Consider the following 14,596-nt stretch of genomic DNA (forward strand, 5'->3'; position numbering starts at 1 on the left):
TGCCCTCCTTCCTCTCCCTTGGCCATCTTTTGCCTTCTCCTCACTCATTGTTTTTTTTAATCTAGTTATTCAGCTTTTATTAATTTCGTAGGTGACTGATAGTTAACGTTCATAAATTTATTCTAAAGATTAGTAGTCATTCATGATTTATCTTCTCCGTATTATTCTTAAGATGGGTTGATAAGGACCCTGGGATAAACGTATTCATTTTTTATCATAATAAATTTATTGTCCCACTAAATAAAATCTCTATCTTACACCATAGTTATAATTGAATATTAAATACCTGATTAACTATGGAAAGCTTAACCGTTGCACAATAATCCCTAGCCCCAAAGTATTTCTCTTAATAATCATTGTATCATTTTCACCTTCACTTAGTGACTGTACCTGGGGATTTCAATGCCCAATTTTTAAAAATTTAAAATTAAATAGTTTATTAATTTCATGAAAATGCTTATTAATTATTATTTGGACTACGTAAAATTTAGTAGTTTATTAATTGTTAAATTTTGGTTACAGTCAGCTAAGTGCATTGTGAAAATCACTTGTAATCAAATGGAAAAATAATATAACTAAAGTTTTTTAAAGTTTCAATATTTTATATCAACAGCATAAATATTCTTGTGGAAAAAAATAATATTAGGTGCAAATAAATAGCAAAGTGATTAATCTTTTTTTTAAAAAAAAATATGATTAATGAACTATAATAAAAAAAATCCATTTGCAAATTGTACTCTAATTAATTACATTGACAAAATTGCTGATGAGTACACTAAATTTGGCGGTTTACCTATTTGCAAATTCATCTTTATTTAATTATTTTCCCAATAATGTCCCCAAAATATTACTGCCCTAATTTCCATTGGAAGTTATCTTCGCCGCCGCAGCTTCCACTTCGTTCTGCTCTTCTCGATTTCTAGTGCACCTTGTGCGTCTCGCTGGTCGGTGCCTCCAGCAGAGCTTTGCCTTCGATCGGAGAACTTCGCTTTCCGATCCCCTCACCTTTTTCCTCCATCCGTCCTTGTATCCAGCTTCTTCGAAGGGCAGCTCGGTTCCCTACTTCGGACAGATCCTGAACAGCATAAAAGTCTGGTATAGCTGTCTTACATACTTTGGAACCAATTAGCATTTGCGATTTTGGCTTTGCTTTTACCAAGAATTACTCCACTGCCTGTAAATTTCAATTTGTGGACAGGGGGGTTTCGGTTTTGTTTCTTCCACTACGAAGACCAAATTTTTTACTGATTAGATCCTTCCTCTCGTATTTGTTGAATTATCTTCAATCTGTATATTCAATTTGATAAAACTCAACTGAGCTCTTGATTCAAAATCATTCTGCCTGATAAGTTAGCGATGAACTCATTTCTGTTGCTTGCATTAAACTAGACTCACTATCAAATCTTATAGCCGAATCTGGCAGTTATTGTTATTGTGAAAACTGTAATTGTTTCCATTTTCATTGTTCTTTCTTTTCTTCATTGTGCTCATTTGCCTATATTCAGAAAGATAAAAGAGAACCATTGAGAACTCAAAATAAATGATTGTATCATTCGTCTCTAATAAATTTAAACGTGTAAAAAAAAATCAATGATTAATATTTGTTTTACATCTCATTTTATGTTCTAACAATAAAAATAGAAAACTTTCCAGAACAAACAAGGCCTAATCTTTTCTTCTGTTACTTCTTTACATGTTATGTAGAACATTCTATCACATGCCTGAAAAGCTTGTAGCTGTTTAAACCATTACACTTTGCGCTGTCCTTTTTGTAGTCCATTCTTGTCAATTTGGTATGGGGAAGAAGAAGTTTATTGATAAGAAGAAGTCAGCTACCTTCCACCTCCTTGCCTGTGACACGTCTGACAGTACTACCTCTTTTTTTGGGGGCCATGAGAATGATCGTGTTTTTGTCAGGGTAGATAACAACAATTTCCAGTGTCCTGGTTTCCTCAATGATGATAACAACCATGACCATTCTGATCTCAATGAAGAATCAGATTCCATCTTTGCTGATGCTGTAGTTGATCATGATGATGATGTTGGGTTCGGAAGCAGCCTGCAGCCACCATGGGCTGGCACTGCCACTTCAAGCTCTTCTAAAAAAGGGATGCTTCCAGATCACGTCAGGAAGGAGATTCTAGAATTGGGCCTCCCTGATGATGGCTATAACTATTTAATCCACCTGCGTGAAATTAAGAACACAGGTGGAGGCTCCTCCTACTTTGAGAACTCCAAGGCCAAGCTTGACCGGTTGACACTAGATGTCAAGGTATGTGAATTTCTTTTTCTGAAATCCAAAAAAATTATGTAGCTCTGTTGATTGATCAGGATTTTTTTAGTGGTAATCATTGCATATTACTGAAATCTTAATATATTTGAAGGCATTTGTCAATTCAACAATGCAAAAAGTTAAACTTTTCCTGATTCTTGAACTCAACTTGTTTGTCAGGCCTATGATGCTTCAAGGCTTCAAATTAATTCTGAGGTTATTGATGGTGATGGTAAGGACATTATGTATGCTGTTGCTTCAAACACAAGATCAGTCAAGGTTCAGAAGGTAGTGGATCCAGATGTTTTAAGGTTGCTAGATGACAGCGATCTGTCACGGTTTGGATCAGATGATGAGGGTTTTGAAGAGGACTTTGTGGTTAAGGCAAACCTTCCTGAAGTAGAGAAGGAACAGGTTAAACATGTACAGGAAGAGAGAGAAGAGATCAAGGCTGGTGCTGTACAAGAGGATGTTTCAGTAGGAGATGTCTGTCTGGATCTTCAGGAGCAGGTGGATGGTACAGTCATAGTGGAAGGAAATATTAATGATAATTTTATTTGTGATGAAAAGCCAAGAGTACGCCGCTTTTTGGACGAGCAGTTTGATCTGGTATGTTTTTCCTTCAGTTTGTTTTTTTCTCATGTTTTCAGTCACTTCAAACACAGATTTCTCATCTTTAGAATTTAATTAAATTGGATTGCGATTTTGAAATATCGAGCATTTGTGATGGACCTCGTAATATGTGTTGAGAGCACGTTTTTCACTAGTAGGCTTGCATCCACTATCCAAGAAGCAAAATACACAGTACTGGTAACCATGAATGTATTTTCCCTTACTGTAGCAAGTTTCAGAAGAAATGCTATTATAAATCTCCCACTTCTAATTAGGTGATAACTTTGTGTCAGTATCTTCTTGATATCTTTGCCAACTAAAAATCCAATCTAGTCCAACTCATAGTCATAAATCATCTCTCTTTGTGATAAAATACGATCTAGCCTTCAATTACTAACTAGTTAATGAATGGCACTCTTGTAACTCTTGTTTTTTATTGTTGATTCCATCTTCCTCATAAACAAAATTGGACAAATCACATAGTCCAAAATGCTTAGTCTCATGTTGACTAAATAGGGTGTAATGATCTTACTTTGTGCATTTATATAGGATTCATGCTCTAGTAAAGTTTGCATGTGGCAGTTGACAGGTGACATTAAGAGTAATGACATCAGCTGTGTTAAATTCCTAGTCTATATCATTTAGGTGTCAGCGCTTGTTTTATTTGTATGAGGCATCACATTCATCTCGAGTCTTCAACTTGTTATTTTACTGAGCCTTTGCTGCAAGCTATATCAGTTTAGGATGCATTGCAGGAAGGTCAATGGTCTCTTTATTAGGTAACTCCGCCACTGGGTGGCTAAGTTACTCTGCCACTTAAATTGGCCACTGGATCTACTACTACAAGCTTAATGTCTTTGCACTGAGATTAAAACTGTCAAAACATCTTATCTTTCTTATGCAAATAAATAATAAGAGGTAAAATATTAGAAGTGCAGCTATCATCTTTATGTATTCTTTCTTTCTAGTCTGGCATTGGTCTCTCTTCAAATTTTGTCGGTTTGTAAGTCATGAGCAATATCTAGATGTTTTGATGTCCATGCAATATTCATTGGTTTGTTTTTCCCCAGCTTACACTACGTGAGTATGATAATGATAGTGACGATGATAATGTTCATTACGATGATGCTGAACGTGAAATGCTTAATTCGAAGCTTCGTGATGCCCTTAAAGAGTTTGCACTAGATGAATTAGAGGCCGAGGGCAAGTACAGATTTGCAGGAGATAAGAAGAATGATCATCAAGAGAATATCGGAGGCACAGAAGTAGATGATCCCGAAGTAATCCGTAGATGTGTTGAGTATGCTGAAAAATACTTGAATGAAAGCCATGATGAAGAAGTCTTTGTTGAGGAAAGTAGTGATGAATCTGAAGGTTGGGACTGTGAGACAATTGTTTCTACTTATTCAAATCTTGATAACCACCCTGGAAGAATACAAGCTCCTGAAAATCTTAACAAGAAGTTTCCAAGGATTTTTCTTGGAGATTTAACTACAAGGAGTAATGTGATTACACTTCGAGGAAAGGAGAAGCTTCCAGTCAATTATCTACCTGACAAGGTAAAAACTGCTGATAAAGTAAAATTGCCAGCATCCTTAATCAATGATAAACCAAAGAGGAGATCACGCAGTGAGTCAAAGGACGAAAAGAAGGAGAGAAAGGTTTGATTGCTTCATTCTTTATTTTTCTGATTTTGTTTGTAAGCAGAAGTTTCTCTTACCTCAGATTATTACATAAACTTATTTAATGGTTTTGTGTCTGTATTCTTCTAGTATATCTAGATCTTTAGCTTCCAATACTTTGAAGTGCTTTCTCCATCTCATGGAAGTTAACTGCTCTGGACATATTCTGAATGTGTGCCTCTTGACTATCTGAGTACTGGCTTATTTCCCTCTTGTTTGGGGACACTTTTGTATTGATCTCTACTTCTCTGACTTTGTTTTCCTGATTGCCATAGTTATGTTGGTTTTGGTATATCTGGTACTATTCTCCATCTCATCCTTGTGTAATTGCCCCCCTATAACTGTAGGCTGCTCTAAAAGAAGAGAGAAGAGAATCACGAAGGGCAAAGAAAGAACTGAAAGGCTTGTACAAATGTGAAGGCCAGAGAGCTCAGAAGGTTGCTGCTATTTCAGGGCCATCTTCCATACACATAATGTAACCATTTATTTCTATTTATTTTTTATTTATATTTTAGCACCAATTTTGAGGGATTCTACTGATGCTTTCTTGCTACATAAGGCCTAAAACATAGCTACTACCAATCTGGAGGTGGTGGGCTTCCAACACAGCTCCACCTGCAAAACATTTTTACAAAAAAATAATGTTATGAGCATTTTCATGTCGAAACTTCCTCTTTTGTCATACTGTTTTAAGTATGACCTTTCATTGTTGTTCTCTGTCACAGGTGACTTCACATTCAAGTGTGAGTTCGCATCAGTTTGCTGCCAAGTTTTGGATTTTATTCGTTTTGAAAAATTTGGAAGGCGATGTGCATCTATCTGCTAAGGGGTTTAGTTTGGCTGACAAAATTTACTCTTTTCTTTCTTCCTTCTATTGTATGTTTGAGCTATTTAAAGACGACTGTAAAGATGTTCTCATTATCATAAGTCTGAAGTTCTGTCAATTTTGTTTGTTTTTCTTTCGGTGAAAAAATTTATGCCTTTAAGTTCTAAGAGGTCATGGAAAATTTTCATTGTCATTTCTATACCTTCCATTTTCTGGCTGTGCCAACGGAATCTTTGGTTCACATCGAGGAATTGCATGGATTTAAATTTGGTGTCTTTTGGCTGTGCCAACGGAATCTTTGGTTCACATCGAGGAATTGCATGTATTTAAATTTGGTGGCAAAAGACGAATACGTTTGCTCTTAATGTTTCCGTCAATTCATCTCAGGATCAATATGGAGGAGATAAATCATGGATGATTTCTAGTCTTTGGAATAATGACTAACACATAAGGGAGATATTTACCTCGATTTTACCGAGATTTAAATCTCAAATTTCATAAGGAAGATATTTACCTCGATTTTATCGAGATTTAAATCTCAGATCTCATAATAATAACATCTTATGTATTAGCCACTAGACCATCATAAGAGGGCTGCATGGATTTATACTTGAATGCACGGCACAGACCTCCTATTTCCAATTGTAACTTTTTGGTTTTGCAAGGTGTGTTTTTTTTCTATTTAAAGTTAAATTTGTCTTGGAGCAGGTAGACCTAGGTTATATCAGTTTAAAAGTTATTCTTGGATCCCATTTATTATTGTTTATTTTCGTTGTTGATTAAAATCCTCCCTATTACTAAGGTTTTGTATGTTTCTAAAATATTTTCTCGGAGAATATTTTAAATTTTCTAATCTTTGAAGCTAAAATAATGTTAAAAATTCTTTTAGTAAATAATATAATTTTTTAAATATATGTTTTAAAACTTTTAGAAAGTGCAAGTGTTTTTTATTCCATTAGAAATTTAATCAATAAACTGCATATATTCATCTTCTATCTTTGTTTAAGGAAGATGGTTGCCTCCGGGGTTAGGTATTGTAGTTAGTGATATGATAAATCCATAAATATATAAAAATATCATCAAGTAATAAAAATATATTAACCCCACGAGTATTGTGAATCTAAGTACTAGTTAAAATGATAAAATAGGTTTTCTAGAGAATAAGGGTGATTGAGTTAACAAGAGAATGAGAATTAGCTGAGAACGAGAGAGAATTAACAAAGAGAGAGAGATTTGAGCAAAGTTGGGGGGTTTGAGAGCAATCGAGAGAGAGTTGTGAGGGTTGAGAGCACTTGAGAGTTAGGAAGTGAATGAAGGGCGAAAGCGATTCTAAGACTTCAATTTCACTACAATGATCATAATCATCTAATCTATGTTTGGTTTCCTATACTCAATGTATATTTATGTAGGTAGACTATCCTATATATCTGATGTAAACTTCTGAAACTACACTGGCATATCTATTTTAATTCGTCTACTTTTAGTGCGACATAGTTGAGGGATTGCTTTCTTAAGGAGATCTTTGTCAAATGATCCCATAAGCCTTAAGTTGTCTTCTTTGACTATGTGATGACGAATTAGAATTGATCAATTAAGATCAATGATAGTCTATTGCCTTTCGTGGCATACTGATCTACTTTCGTAATCGACTTTCCACATCTCGGGTTTCTACGAGTCGGAGGATTGAGTTCTCCTTTCGATTCATCCCCAAATTCTCGTGGGATATGAATCTTGTGCTTTTGGCATCAAGATTGTGTGTACATAGTAGGCCTAAACCATAAACACACATTTCATCGAATAAGAAACAAGAAAACTCAATAGATTAAATAAAATAGTATTTACATATCAAACAGTTAATCCCAAATCCTAGAATTTGGAGATCTACTTCATGGAGAAGGAAATACAATCTGGAGACAAAAATAATAACAATCTATAACTCAATATATAAGATAAAGAGAAGAGAATGTTTATCAGTATGTTACTAGTCTTCTCGAATGAAATCTTGCTCTGGAGGTGGACGGGTCGTTGAAATGGATGAAGATGTTGGATCGGGTGTTCCGGTTAGAGGGGAGCGAATAGTCTCGCAATAACAAATTAACACTTCTCTTTCTACTTAGCAAGGCCACACTTTAACTAATCAAATAAATAACATAAATAAAGCAAGAAGGGACTCTAGATTTACTTGGTTTATAACTGAAGAGGTTGCTAATCCAAGACAATGAAAACTCAACTAAGATATTCTTCATGAAGGCGGAATAGCCTCTTACAAACTTTGAAAGCACAAAAAAAAATACAAAAAATGAATATTAAATTTAGAACATATGTGTTTTGAACTCCTAACTCTATGGCACTATTTTGTTGAGGTGGCAACTCGGGCCGTCTCGATTAACTAGGGGTGTCACCTATGGATTAAATTTGTCAATGTTCAGCTAATCTGGCCGAATGGAGGCACCTCGGTTGTTGTTGAATGTTTATCAACTCTGTAATGGTTCTGATTCATCGAAGGCACCTCCAACTGCTCTGAGACAGTGGTAGCAAGCATAAGGCATGACACATCTAATGCATTATCTTGATGTTTCTTATAAGCATCCTTATTAGCTCGAGTGGCAGTGGTGGCGGGTGGTTCAGGAATATATTGCTCTAGGACGTACAGTTTTATTTCTTGCTTGAGGATAATTCTCAAGTTTTTGTACCAGTCCAGAAAATTAGCTTCATTGAGCTTGTCCTTATTAAGGACAAATGGTAGAGAGAGAGTATTCGACATACTAGACGATATGGTTATCTACAACAAGAAATGTAGAAATAAGTATCCTATTTTAATCATTTAATTAGGTATTTAATTAAATGATTCTCCTACTAAATTATAAAGCTTGGTAGGAGCAAGTCATAGATATGGTTTTACCCATGCTACTAGTTCCAAACCCAAAAATAATGATATTATAGTGGGACAAGATTCATGTTATACCTCATCTTAAGTTAGCTTTGGCTAATCGCCCAAGACTTATATAAGTTAGGTAGGCATCGTTTACCAATTACATTATATGCAGCTCTTGTAAGTGAGTTTGTGCTTTCACTTCTGTAAGAGGCTTCTCCGCCTGAAGGAGATACTCAGTGCGATCATTTCCTTGGATTAACAATCTCCCCAGTTGTAACTAAGTAAAATCTGTGAGCCTCATCTTTTTGGTTTATTTCTAATTTTATTTATGCAAGTGTTCTTTTAAGTCCGAGAAAGGTTCGTTTCTTTTTTTAATTGTGCAAGGCTATTCAACCCCCCCTTCTAGCCAGCCACCGGGCTCCAACAATCTCTCGTGCCATCTTTATCGCTAGCCGTGTCTTCCGCTCGACTTCATGTGCTCCTAAGCTCCTGCACACTTAGACACATGAATCAAAAACTAACAAGACCTAACTTAACTTGTTTGATCACATCAAAACAACCTTGAGGTTCCAACACCAACCTCTTCACTAAAGTGTCTATTGACACAACAAGAGAAAACTACGTTGTGGCACAGAAGACTGGGTCACACTCATACTAGACTCATTTCAAAAATGAGTCAAAATGGTTTAGTTAGAGGTTTACCCAAATTAAAATTTATAGAAAATACAATATGTAATGCTTGCCAACAGGGTAAATAAATCAAATCAACCCACAAGTTAACTAACTTAAATAGAATCAACTCAATACTTGAGCTCCTACACTTAGACCTGTTTGATTCACAGGGAGTCAAGTCACTAAGTAAAAACCAATATTGCTTAGTTATAATTGATTATGACTCAAGATTTACTTGGGTAAAATTTTTAAACACTAAAGATGAAACCTTTGAAATCTTTAATAAATTTTGCAAGTTAATAGAAAATGAAAAAGATACTAAAATTAAAAGAATCGGAAGTGATCATGGAGGGAAATTTGAAAACCATAAATTTACTAAATTTTGTAAAATTAATGGATATAAGAATGAATTTTCATGTCCTAGAACTCCCCAACAAAATGGACTAGTTGAATGGAAAAATAGAACACTACAAAAAGCTGCTAGAACCATGTTAAATTAATACAACTTAAACAACCAATTTTGGACTGAGACAATAAATATTGCATACTATATTCAAAATAGAATACTAATTAACAAATTTCACAATAAACCCCCTTATGAAATTTATTATAATAAATTACCCAACCAAAATTATCTAAAGGTGTTTAAATGTAAAGTCCACATTCTAAACACTAAGGACTACCTAGGAAAATTCATATCAAAATCAACAGTAGAAATCTTCTTAGGGTACTCCACAACTAGTAAGACTTACAGAGTATATACAAAGAAATCCTAAAAATTGAAGAAATCACTAATATATTTTTTTATGAAGAAAATAACTCAATAAATAAAAATATTAATCAAAATACAGAAAACATTAATTCAAGAAACATAGAAGATGATGAACACATTCAAATAAAACCTAAAAAATCACAAGAGCTAGTTGTTATTCCTAAAATAAGACCTTCAAGGATAAGTTCTAATCACCCATCTGACCAAATTTTGGGTGACCCAACCTTAGGAGTATGAACTAGATCGTCTTATAGAAACCTAAGTCAAATAACTCTTATTTCTAAAATTGAACCCAAAACTATAGAAGAAGCCCTACCAAACCCAGACTGAATATTAGCAATGCAAGAGGAGTTAGCTCAATTTGAAAGAAACCAGGTCTGGGAACTAGTACCTAAACCCATAAATAAAACTATAGTTGACACTAAATGGGTATTTAGAAATAAATTGGACGATAAGGGTGAAATAGTAAGAAACAAAGCTAGATTGGTAGCAAAAGGATTCAACCAAGTAGAAGGGTAAACTATGACGAGACCTATGCTCCCATAGCCAGACTTGAATCCATTAGGATGTTGCTGGCTTATGCAGCACATAAAGAATTCAAGTTATATCGAATGGATGTAAAATGTGTATTTTTTTTTTAAATGGGTTCATCAAGGAAGAGATGTATGTAAGTCAATCCCCAGGATTTGAGGACTTGGACGACCCAAACCATGTCTTTAGGTTAAAGAAAGCGTTAGATGGACTAAAATAAGCACCTAGGGCTTGATATGAATGCTTATCAACTTATCTAATATCTAAGGGGTTTAAACAAGGTCAAATAGATCAAACTTTATTTGTAAAAATCCTATAAAAAGACAACTTTATAGCCTAAATTTATGTAGATGATATAATTTTTGGCTCAACCAATACTAAGTTTTTGAAAGAATTTACCAAATTAATGGAAAGTGAATTTGAAATGAGCTTAGTTAGGGAACTTAACTTCTTTTTAGGCTTACAAATTAAAAATACCAAAGAAGAAATTCATATTTTTCAAACAAAATATGCTAAGGAATTAATTAGAAAATTTAGCATGGAAAATTTTAAAAATATAAATACTCCAATGGCAACTAATGTTAAAATTGATTCTGATTTAGAAGGAAAACCAGTAGACTTAAAATATTACTGAAGTGTAATAGAGAGTCTACTCTACCTAACTGTAAGTCAACCCGATATTCTGTTTACAGTAGGTATGTGTGCAAGATACCAATCTTGTGCAAAAGAGTCACACCTAACAAATGTTAAAAGAATACTTAGCTACATTAAGGGAATCCTAAATGTAGGACTCTGGTACCCTAGGACTTGCACCTTTGATCTAATTAGCTATTCTAACTCAGACTATGCAGGTACAAACTAGATATAAAAAGTACAAGTGGTAACTGTCAATTTCTATGTCAATGCCTAGTAAGTTGGTCAAGCAGAAAGCAACACTGTCTTACTTTATCCACTATTGAAGCTGAGTACATAGTCATAGGGGAATGTGCATCTCAACTATTATGGATGATGTATACCTAAAGGACTATCAACTAGAATATGAAAATATAAAAATTTCAATTGACAACATAAGTTCAATTAATTTAACTAAGAATCTGATTCACCACTCAAGGACTAAACACATAGAAGTAAAACATCACTTTGTAAGGGATCATGTAGCTAAGGGTGACATTATACTTAACTATGTTGAGTCCAAGTCAAACCTAACTGACATTTTCATAAAACCCTTACCTGAACTTAAGTTCAATGCACTTAGATGACAAATAGGGATATGCTTAGTAGAATAGAGTGTACTTTTAAAACATTTTTTCGTTACTATTACTATTTCAAAAGTTACAATTTTTTTCCCTAGTTTTAACTTCTTGGAAAAATATTTTTTTTAAAAAAAATACCAATTTTATCAGTGTTTCAAAATTTGGACTTAGCCTGAGTCTGTACCCCTTAGAAAGCATGTACCCCTAGGTTTCAGCCAGAGTATCTCATAAGCACACTAGGATTACCTTGCTTGTGTATGAAAAATTCTTAGAATGGTATGAGACACATAGAGTACTACCTGGACTTCAGAATGCTTATGTCTGTGCATGAACATAAGTTTGGGCAATAAATACCAAATTCAAATTAATCAAATTAAGTTATCCAAACTCAGTCAAACTAATTGGAATACTTACTTAATTTGACTAACCAAGTGAAAGCTACTACCTCATGGTAAACAGCTAGTAACTAAAGGTTAGATATTTATTTAAAGGTACATGCTTTGTTACTCATGCTTGGACTCTAAGAAATTGGCTGGCCTTAATCAAGGGGAAGTAAAAGAAGCCAAGTTAGAGTTTCTTTTTAGTATTTACTTTTTAAACCTTCATTTTTTAAAAAAAATTAAACAAATATTATTTTTAAGCTTAGTTTTAAACAAAAATTACTTTTATGCTTAGTGTTTAAAATAATTTTGTTTAAGTTTAGTGTTTAAAATAAATTTTTTTAAAGCTGGGTGTTTAAGCAATCTTTTTAAGCTTGGTGTTGAAACAAAAATTATTTTTAAGCTTGGTGTTTAAACAAAGTTTCTTTTAAAAAACATTGGTGTTGGAATAAAATTATTTTTAAGTAGGTACTGAAACAAAGTTATTTTTAAACTCAGTGTTTAAACAAAATAATATTTAAAGTTAAAGTACTTTTTAACTAAGCTTTCTATAAAATTTATTTTTAAGTACTTCACTCGGTTTTTATCCACGTCTTTTAAAACTAAAGTACTTAACTAAGTTTTAATTTTATTTTAAATTTTTAGTAAGTCATTTTCAAAGCTAAGTCATTTTACAACCTTCTCTCTGTTTGATTTTTTTTTATATATGGCAAAGGGGGAGGAAAAAGTGAGAGTTAAGTAATTAAGGGGGAGGAAAAAGTGAATAAGTGATTAAGGCGGAGATACAACTTGCAACCTGTTGATGTTACATCTTTTTAACTAGTACACATTTATGCTTTTTATGGTTTACTTAACTTTGAATTTACTTAACTTTGAATTTTGTTGCCATAATCAAAAAGAGGAAGATTGTTGGTGTGGGAAGTATCCAACGATTGAACTTGAGTTTTGATAATGGCAAAAGGTTCAAAGTTAAGGTTATTTGTGATCTAACGAGTTTGAATAAGATTACAGGAAAGTCCTAAGTGTACTTAGGAAAAAGTCCTAGCTGTGGTTAGGCAGGTGGAAAACTCTAGGGGTGGTAACTCTAAGTCCTAGGGGATGGTAACCCTAGGCGGAAAGTTTTGGCGGGTCGAAGGTTTCGGGAAAAAACCCTAGAGTCGGGGACTCTAAGTTGAAATCTTAGTGTCCCAAATCGGGTGAAAGACTGGACGGGTCGTGAAGCGAACATCCAGCAGAAAGTCCTGGAGATTCAAACGCTAAGCAAAAGTCCAATTGGTATGGAGGATCAATCTAGCAAACAGGTAAACTCTCCTGAGTGGAGTAGGTGAGGATGCATTTCCCGGTAAGAGAACAATAGGCGCTGGTTCGACTTAGGGTTTTCGGAGGTGAAATCCGAAGTCAAAATCAAACAGTCCGGAGGCTATCAAAATAACTTTCTATTTATCTTATTTTATTTTACTAACTTTATTTTGCAGGGTATATTTTGTTGTAGACTAACATGCCTTGTAGGATGGAAATGGCACAAGAAAAGCTTCGGATGAACAATCCCGAGGCACCCTCCATGGAGCTTGGAGGCGCCTCGGGTGACTTGGTCGACCGCCTCACAGCAAGGCGTGAGGGTGCCCTCCATGGAGCTTGGAGGTGACATGGACGCTGGATGGAGGGCGCCCTCTATGAAGCTTGGAGGTGCCCTCAGGTGGATAAACAGCGAAGATGCAGGAGCTTATCGACACTATGATTTCGGCGGGCTTGGAGGCACCCTCCATGCGGTTGAAGGTGGCCTCAACGGGCTATTTAAGCTTGGTTCGAGCAACAGTCAAACAAAATAAAAAAACTTGTGATCATTCTTCCGTGTGCTGCTCAAAGAACGATCCGATAAAGATGTAACTTGACTCCGATGACCGGAAGCTCCAAGTTTACTAATCTTAGTCGTTGGTATATTTTACTGCATTTAATTAACTGTACTTAAAGTTATAATATTTAGAATTGATAGTGACTGCCCAAAGTAAACACTCAACGAGTGTGAGCCTTAGAATAGGAGTCGTCATAGGCTCCGAACCAAGTAAAAATCTTAATATTAGTATTATTTTTATTTTTCCGCTGTGTATTGCTTGATTGTTTTAAAATGAATGTGAAAGCTACGAGCGCTATTCACCCACCCCCCTCTAGCGCTTTCGATCCTACAAAGGGCACTAGTGTAAAATGATAAGTCTTGAAAAAATTTAATATCATTAAAGCAGTAAATCTCTAGTGGTGAACTTTTCATTCAATATGGCAAATTATGTGGATCTGCTAGTTAAAAAAGACTTACCAAGATCAACTATACTGCATTTCTAGGAGAATGAGTCTAAAACTCAACATTTAAATCAAGTAGTAGTAACTCAATCATGTTGACTGGGGATCCCAAGATCATGGTTCAAAGGGGACAACTAAGCTATAAGATTCAAGGCACCTAAAAGTAATTACACCAACTCATTCCTTGAGACAAAATGTGTGACCTGTAAAATGAGTAAAGGATGAACAAAAGTTCTTAATGATTCTTATATTATACTGCAAAGGTATAATAAGGTATTACAGGATACTTTTCATAAGAGATCACCTATACAAGTGTGAAGACGTGTCACTTCAATGAAACATTTATGAATATCAAGCTTTATCCATGGCCAAAATGAACATGATACAGAATCGGTAAAAACCTAGGGGCTATTGTGTGGATATGAT

General features: G+C 34.6%; 1 protein-coding gene across 2 annotated transcripts; it reads left to right on the forward strand.

The window, feature by feature from the left end:
* The first annotated feature begins 850 nt into the window (after positions 1 to 850).
* LOC121969723 (protein LTV1 homolog) lies at positions 851 to 5,510 on the forward strand. Of its 2 annotated transcripts, XM_042519946.1 has the most exons (6): positions 851 to 1,095; positions 1,776 to 2,272; positions 2,453 to 2,881; positions 3,955 to 4,545; positions 4,914 to 5,041; positions 5,292 to 5,510. In XM_042519946.1, exons 2-6 carry the CDS (start codon positions 1,796 to 1,798, stop codon positions 5,293 to 5,295), a joined length of 1,629 nt encoding a protein of 542 aa, XP_042375880.1. In that variant the 5' UTR covers positions 851 to 1,095; positions 1,776 to 1,795; the 3' UTR covers positions 5,296 to 5,510. The 2 variants fall into 2 exon arrangements, with proteins under 2 accessions (XP_042375880.1, XP_042375881.1); XM_042519947.1 differs by lacking the exon at positions 851 to 1,095 and having other exon boundaries at positions 1,757 to 2,272.
* The last annotated feature ends 9,086 nt before the right edge of the window (positions 5,511 to 14,596 follow it).

The sequence above is a fragment of the Zingiber officinale genome, chromosome 4A (assembly GCF_018446385.1).
Source record: "Zingiber officinale cultivar Zhangliang chromosome 4A, Zo_v1.1, whole genome shotgun sequence".
Taxonomy (NCBI): Eukaryota; Viridiplantae; Streptophyta; class Magnoliopsida; order Zingiberales; family Zingiberaceae; genus Zingiber; species Zingiber officinale.